Source organism: Mytilus edulis, chromosome 13 (assembly GCF_963676685.1).
Source record: "Mytilus edulis chromosome 13, xbMytEdul2.2, whole genome shotgun sequence".
In the NCBI taxonomy this organism is placed as follows: domain Eukaryota; kingdom Metazoa; phylum Mollusca; class Bivalvia; order Mytilida; family Mytilidae; genus Mytilus; species Mytilus edulis.
The window spans coordinates 65478539-65487027 of NC_092356.1; the positions used below are offsets into that span (position 1 = coordinate 65478539).

At 33.8% G+C, this 8489-nt stretch overlaps 1 protein-coding gene across 1 annotated transcript; it reads left to right on the top strand.

Annotated features, from left to right (window-relative positions):
- Positions 1–259: 259 nt before the first annotated feature.
- On the top strand, positions 260–5089 carry LOC139500470 (uncharacterized). Its single transcript, XM_071289207.1, has 2 exons — positions 260–400; positions 3405–5089. The coding sequence occupies exon 2, from the start codon at positions 3407–3409 to the stop codon at positions 5087–5089; it is 1683 nt and encodes a 560-aa protein (XP_071145308.1). The 5' UTR covers positions 260–400; positions 3405–3406.
- Positions 5090–8489: the final 3400 nt, after the last annotated feature.

An 8489-nucleotide genomic window follows, 5' to 3' on the forward strand; every position in this document is an offset into this window, starting at 1 on the left:
TTATATATAACTTCCATATTGATTAAATGCAGCTTTTCACTTTTATGTAATTTAAAGTTTGATTTATGTTAAATGATCCATGCCCCTATCCTTGATAATGCGTGAAGCATAACAGTTTACAAACAAACAACTTAAATTATACATTTAAGTACGATGGAATGATTTTAACGATGCACAACTTATAAAATCAATGAATTTGTATTATTTTAATTTTGACTTCCAATACGCTTTCTGTATGTACATGACAATTTATGCAATACAAATAGTGTCTTATTCAAATAAGCGACGCCTTATGTAAAATATTTGCAGTTAAATAGTTATACACCTATCGTCACTACTAGGTGACACTTAAATATCCGTTAACTTATGGGAAATTTGCTATCTAAAAACTTATAAATTGGTAAGTGTTTGATATTATCTTAAATTTGTGAGTAATATTTCATAAACTTACTTTGAATTCACGTATTACATATTTAATCTACTATCAGAACTTATCATATGACCTCTTGTGACGTTTATTACGTATGTAGTATTGATACTGTTTTATATATTAGGTATATGATCAAGACAGACTCGATGTTAGTTTATATGATATTTTAGGGGACAAGCATAAATACTCATGCATTTTTCTTTGAAACTTTTATTTTATTTATTTAGAATATCAAAAGTTCTAAATGAAAATGGTTCTTCCTTAGTAGTTATATAACTGAGTATTGTGGCATTCTTTCTGTTCTTAATTGGAATTTTAACAAGACACTAACAATCAAAGACAAAGACTCACAAAACCAAAGGACATTTACGTCAACAGTTATAAATAATAAATAAGAAACAACACTAAAAACCGGGAGTGAAATCAGGTGCTCCGGAAGGGTAAGCATTTCCTGAACCGTATACTGCACCCGTCGCGTTATTTCTTTATTCAATTCGGTATTGATGGAAGGTTATTATGACTGAGGAAGAATATCAGATATGATTTCCGACACACTTTTGTCATAATGGCCAATCAGCTCATGATGGCGATCGTAAAATTTCTTGAGTGGTGACCTTAATTTGATTGATTCATAGCCCTGTCGTAGCAACTTTTGAAAAAGCAGTATCCTTCGTTTAACAAAATCAACTTACTTGAGCTAGCTCTAGAGTAACGTATCAGTTGAGACACATATATTCTATATATACATATGCTGGTGCCGCTGGGATGTTGCTACACAGAAATGGAAAGTTGACTATAAGAAAATTAAAATCATCGCGTGTGTCATAAATTTTGGTATTCAACCTACCATCAGTAGCCATTTCGAGAAAAAGGTCTAAATATGAATCCTTTGGATTAACACCAAAGGAGATTAGAAACGATTTGTGGTTTACCAGGATCTCCTGCTTGGTAAGCGTACTTCGTGTATATGTAGGATTTCCAAGTGTGTTATTTATCCCCAGTTCCTTAATCATGCAGTCAATGTAGTGTTTCTTGCAAACAAAAACAATATTGTTTGAGGCTCTGTCAGATGGAACGACAACATATTTGTCATGGAGGCAAGACAACTCCTATATAACCTGAGGGTCTTTAAAGATGAGAGGAGCTTTGGTGTCCATTGACCCTTTAAGCTTACTTACTCTAATCTGAATCAATGACCTTACTGATTTTACCAACTCCGAAAGAGTGCCAACCTCAACCTTTTCTCTTTTTGTCCAGTTTTTTTAATAGCCCTCAACAGAATACATAAGTAGTTTGAAGTTCTGCTTCCAATTGATTGGCTGTGGCTCTCTATATGTTAAGATCAATCTCAAAACGGGTTTTTCATTTCAGAAATAATAGTAAGTCATACAATTTGTATCTTTATGTATATGTGTATGTATTTACATAAAACGGAGATACATCAATGGAATAGTGACGGTTTGAAAAGAAAAGAAAAAAAAAGCATTAAATTTTTAAAATGTCACGCTCTTAACCTAAAATATTTTGAATAAACTATAAAGAAAGTTTCAATACCTCTAAAAAAAGACACGAAGGTATGAACTATGATAACTATTGTCATCGTTCATAAACCACATTTTTGGCAAATATATTTCATTAATTATCCTCCATATACTATAGACATTTCACCATTGTTGTAAATACATTGTATAGTTTGTATAAAAGAGTCTTAATTGTTAAAACTTTTTAGACGGATGAGTTGGAATTTATTTGGTAGTTTTTGCTTTTTTTCTAATAACCATACAATGGACTTATTACTATAGAAGAGATACCAAATAGATATTCAAACTAACAAGTCGATAACAAACTGAAAATATCGTGGCAACAACAAATACAACGGAAAAACAACCAGTACACAAAAAAAAAACAGGTAAAACTAACGACTAACGAACACGAACAATACAAACAACTGGGGTCAAGTTATATTAACATGCACGTCTACTATTATAAATAGGCATTTTAAAATAGTCCTTATTTTAACACAAACATTGATGTATTTCAAACAGACAGCTGCAGCTCTGAATTTTGAGTACGACTCCTGGTTAGACACTACATACGTTGACAAATACGATATGTCTGTGTTACCTCTCTAGCGACATGTTTTCGCAGTCTTAATCTTTAAAGAAGATAGAATAGTCATATCATCTATAAGTCCTATAATTTGACCGATGGTTGCCTTTAACCGACTGTAAATTTCATTGAATGTGGATTTACATGACGGATGATGCCTGCATATCTGAGGACGCATCTGGCAAATTATAAACCTGGTACCTTTTAATAGCTATTATTTGTGTGTTTCTCTGTCCTATATGTTCCACCATGAACTTGTATTGTAGTCCTGTCATGTAAGGTTGTCATTTTAATGTGATGTTTAACATTGCCATAAAAGCGGGAGGGTTTGGCTAGTCACAAAACCAGGTTCAACCCCCCATTTTTTTCTTACAAAATGTCCTGTATCAAGTCAGGAAAATGGTCATTGTTTAGTTCGTTTCTGTGTGTGTTACATTTTATTGTTGCGTTTCTGTTGTGTCGTGTTCTCCGCTTATATTTGATGTGTTTCCCTTAGTTCTAATTTGTAGCCCGGATTCGGGTTTTTTTCGGTCTATTTATGAATTTCGAACAGCGGTATACTAATGTTGCCTTTATTTACCTTGTCGATGCACCCGGTATCGCTTCTTTTGGAATTCATGCAATTCCCTCAGATTTTGTTTTATATTTTACATATATAACTGACTTCTGAGTCTATTCATGAAATTTGAACATAGTTAAACTACTGTTACCTGAATGTATATACTGGTTAGTTAGACATTCTGCGGGCAAAATAAAAATACAAATACATTCAATTGATCCTCCACCTCGGATTGTCACTTATTTTCCTGTACACTTGTCAGTACCATTTAAACATTAAATAAAATAAATCTTTCATATTTTTCAGAAATGACGACAAATCATCAATTTTGCAGTATATGTGACCAACGTCATATCACTAAGCCTTCAAGCGACTGGTGTTCCGAATGTAACCAAGCTCTATGTACCGAATGTAAAGATCTCCATTCAATTATTAAAGCTTTACAACATCATTCTTTGATACCAATAGCAAACTACCTATCTCTTGGTACCTCTTTTTCTTTAGTTGAGGGACATTGTTCCTTACACGACGATAAATATCAACTGTTTTGTCAATCACATGACTGTTTACTCTGTCTTACATGTTTAGAAGAACATATGAATTGTGAGGACGTGGTTCGTATCAGTAAGCTAACCAAAGATGTAAAAACGTCTGAACATTTTATAAAAGCTAAGACGGGTGTATCGGAGATCATACTAAAGTTTTCGAAATTACAAAACCATCTTGAGGAGAACTTAATTGACCTCAAGACAAAGAAAGAATCAGCACTTCGAGAAATAACTCAGATTAGAGAAAATATGAATAATCATCTAAATCAAATTGAAAGCGCTCTGAAAACAGAACTATGTGAAATAGTTGATGATCAGTGCCACCGTGATATTGATATGACTTTACAAGAGGTTATAAAGGAGAAAGCGAATGTTGAACATTTCCAGCAACAGATGGAAGACCTCAGTAAATATGGATCAGATCTACAAACATTCTTTGGCCTACGAAAGATAATTGCAAAAACTACCACCGCAAATCAGTACTTACAGACATTGGCGGACGATGGTAAATTAGATAAAATGACATTAACCTGTGAAATCAATAAGCATATTCCAGACTTCCTTGCGGATGTAAAAAGTTTAGGAATAATCCAATTACAGAAAATTCCTGGTCATATTACACTGGAAAGTGCAAAGAATACAGAGGTACAGTTGGTAGGTTCGGGTAACAAATCTATAAATCATATCAAACTCAGTTTGGTTCATACTATCAATCTAAGTGGAGAGTTTACTGGATGTTGTATTCTTCCAGATGAAAAGATTGTGCTTTGTGATTGTAAAAATAACAGTGACTGTATACAAATATTGCATCCACATGGAGAACTCATTTTAAAAATCCCCACAGCATCCACCTTTCATTCGGATGTTACATATATTGATAACCAAACTGTAGCTGTATCATCAGATGTACAACAGCAAGTACATGTCATAAATGTAGATACAAAATCCATAAGATCCATCCCAACCCCTGATTCATGTTATGGAACAACGCACAAAGAGGGATCACTGCTATGTTGTATTCAAGGGAAAGGCATCCAATGTATCAATCTTCAAAGTGAGAAAAGTACTACGATTGTAAACTGCAATCTTAGTCCATTGTCTTCTATTGCTTTTGTCGACAAAAGAATATTTTATACTAACCAAAAAAGAAATAGTGTGACTTGCTGTGATATGGACACGGGTAATATTATCTGGACATTTAGAGACGCATCTGTTGTGAAGGATCTTCGTAGAATTGCACTTGACAATGTAGGAAATGTTTACATTGCTAGTTACAGTCAAAATAAACTCGTTGTATTGTCTGCCGACGGACAACATCATAGGCAATTGCTATCGGAAAAAGATGGACTTCTTAAACCTTATGCTATTTGTTATGACAAAAACAAAAATCGTCTGTTGATATGTAATCGAAAAAATACCGGGTTTTTGTTTGATGTATCATAAAAGAACATAAACCAAATGCGTGTTATATATTGTTTTTTATTATTTTGAGTTTTTCCTGTGTTTGTTTGAATTTTTTGTTGCTTTTGGTGATTGCGGCAATTGGGGCTGTAAAACTCCGAGTAATTTACATTTCATAAAGTTTTGCTTAAATTTGTAATTAGGATTTCTAAAATTATTAGTTATGATAGATAATTGTACTAGTCGAACTCTTTGCTTTACACAGTAGATATATTGTCCATTGTCTGGATAACGTTGACACTTAGTTTGTGAGACTATACCATGTATAAGATACAAGGGTCACACCTTGTCATGAGACGCTTTTTATCCGTAGCTGTATGCATTTACATCTTTAGTTTTCTTCCTACATGTAGTGATTTTTATATTGTCTGTCTTTTCGTCTGCCGCTATGGTGTTAGTTTCTCGAGATCTTCGATGTATACTAGTTTTAAATGTCTCATTGGTATCTTCCGATTCTTTATTGCAATTAGTCGATCATTATTTTGACTAAAGTAAGACGATACATGTATGTTACCGCCAGATTGCAATGAGACATGCCTATCAACCAGTGACCAAATAAAGTAAATATAAGTAACCATTGGTCCTAACAATAAACAAAACCATAACTTGTACCAAGCTATTATACTAAAATAAGGCCTAGTCCAAGTAATTATGACGTCTGGCAAGGCTATTTTAATTTTTATCTTGGACGCTAGGAAGGTGTCCCAGAAAAAAAATTAAAATAGCCTTGCCAGACGTCATAAGAGCGTCATAATTATTTAAACTAAATCAAATAAGGCCCAGACAAAACAAAACATAAACAAATTCAAACAAAACACTGACAGCCTAATTTATCAACACGACTACAAAAGAACAAATATGATATTCGCATACTGACTTCAGATGCACATACAGAATAAGGTAGGGTTTTGTCTAGGCATGGTTAAATCTGTTATTAGAAAATGAGGGGGGGGGGGGTTTAAATCCTCCTCCATCCATATCAATTAATTAAATAAATTAAGACTTTTGTAAGGCTAATTTAATTCTTATCTATGATATATTGATAGGCTGATTTTTTTGTTTGTTACTAGATAATAAAATTATAAATTGATCACCAGAAATGATTATCTGAACTAGGACAAGCAGGTGCTCACAACAAATAAATAACAATTTTTACGAAGCAACCCTTTGACAGTGCCGTAACTATCGAGAATGCAAGTGGTAAAAGTGGTAGCATATGTACTAATTCATTTCACCCGCTCCTCTATCAATTTAAAAATGAAAGTCAATTATACTTTTTTTAATTTCCCCCATCTGAACACGTGTAGCATGTTTGCCAAAGCTAAACTTGTTTTTATCTAACTCTCCACCTTTTTTCATCTACTAAAATGGATGAATTACAAAGTAAACAATTTACATTCATTAATGCTTACATATTTTGTAGCTGTCACTTACTTTTGTCGGTATATTTTCACACATTAGAGAAAATAATTGCTCCGGCAAGGTGCTTTCCATTCTGCAAACTTCCAAACATCTAATGACGGCGATTTGGGGACGATCGGCTTCTCATTGGTTGCTACTCGGAAGTAGGCGGGGTGTAATCCCGGCAATACAAACATCTATTGCAACCATTTATTATATATTTTCAACAAAAAAATGCCGTAATCTTGTTTTAATAATCAAATGACATCATACCAGTATCCCTTTTTTATCCGCATGCCTGCATGCAATTTGTATTTTACAATTTTATCGATGGACGCTGCTTACGGAATCCGCCATTGATGAATATATAATGAGGTAATTGCGGAGTTACCTACCCCTGACAAAAATTCCGCGAAATTCGGCGAAATTGCCTTAACATCACTGCGTCGCGCATAGTTTTGTGGTATCTCGCCACTTCCACGATAAGTTGTATATTGAAGGACGGATAGACCAGTTTGAACTTTTCCCTATCAATTTACGTATTGCCATACATTTCTCTTCTCTTTTAAATAAAGTGCCAGATCTGTAGGTTCAAAGTTATTGTCGTTTTGGTGTTTCTCCTTGATTTATTTATATGAATTATTTGTAAGATCTCTGATGTCCTTTTAGCTGTTCCTCCAAACAAAGGTCATAGAAAACTTTCGTTTGCAAATTGACATCAGTGGTCGTACAACAAAGTCACTGTGGGGATGAAGCATGGCTTTGGGTGATCATGTTCTTCTTCGTTTTCATTCTCTTATTCTGAAATATATTCTGTCACTGTCCATGAGTAGTAGTATTTCAATGTTATGAGGTACGTAGGTTCGAACATGAGGATTTAACCCTTTACTTTTTCGTTTCCTATGTATGTAACCATAGAAATTTAAGTGTGATTGTGTACAGCACAGAGTATAGATATATAAGAAGATGTGGTATGAGTACCAATTTACACAACTCTCCATCAAAGTCAAAATTAGGCAGCCCTCCACACGGAGCTATGACACACGAACAGAAGATTATAAAAGACCGCAAAAATAACTGTTGTAAATTCATTCAAACGGGAAAACCAATACAACGGTTTATCATATGTTTAGTAGTAATTACAGTAGTTTTGCATATTTGATAAATAGCCTGCTGTTGAATCCATATCGCGCAACTTTGATGCGCACCCTTTATCGCATACCCTTTATCACACCCCTACCCTTTATCGCATACCCTTTATCACAACCCTACCCTTTATCGCATACCCTTTATCACACCCCTACTTTTTTTTTTCTTTTTTTTTTTTACATAAAGTCAGTTGGTTTTTTTTTTGCTTAAGAAAAAATTTCCTCATAATAGGTCCAATAAAACGGTCCTTCGGGCGTGACGCAATTTATTGAATGACTTCAGTGTTTGGTATGTGACGTCACGAACGTCAAGTTTTCATATTTTTAGCACACTAAATGGAACTATAAAAAATACAAAACACACAAAAAAAATACAATAATAAATAAAAAAAAATTAAAACAACAGCACGCAAATTGTAAGATAACCCAGGTGCTTCGGATAAGTAATTGAGCAGTTCTTTTAAGGCATTTGAAACAAGACAAAAGTAGAACTCAAGGTAACCCAGTGCTATGGATCAGAAACAGTTCATATAATATAATACTCTTCTGTTGAAATATATTATAAAGCGTATAAAACATGGCAAAATCCGTATCACATGCCGTATCACCCTCGACCAATATCATCCCTCGGGCCTCAAGGCCCTTTGGCTGATATTGGTGTCTCGGGATGATACGACATATGATACGGATTTTGCCATGTATTATTCTCTATATATTATCTATATAACAAACGAGAATCACTTATGATATGTCTCTGATATAAAATAAAAGAAAATTAAATTGTTTTATATGCCGTATATACAAGAACTAATATTATTTTTGAAATGTTTAGT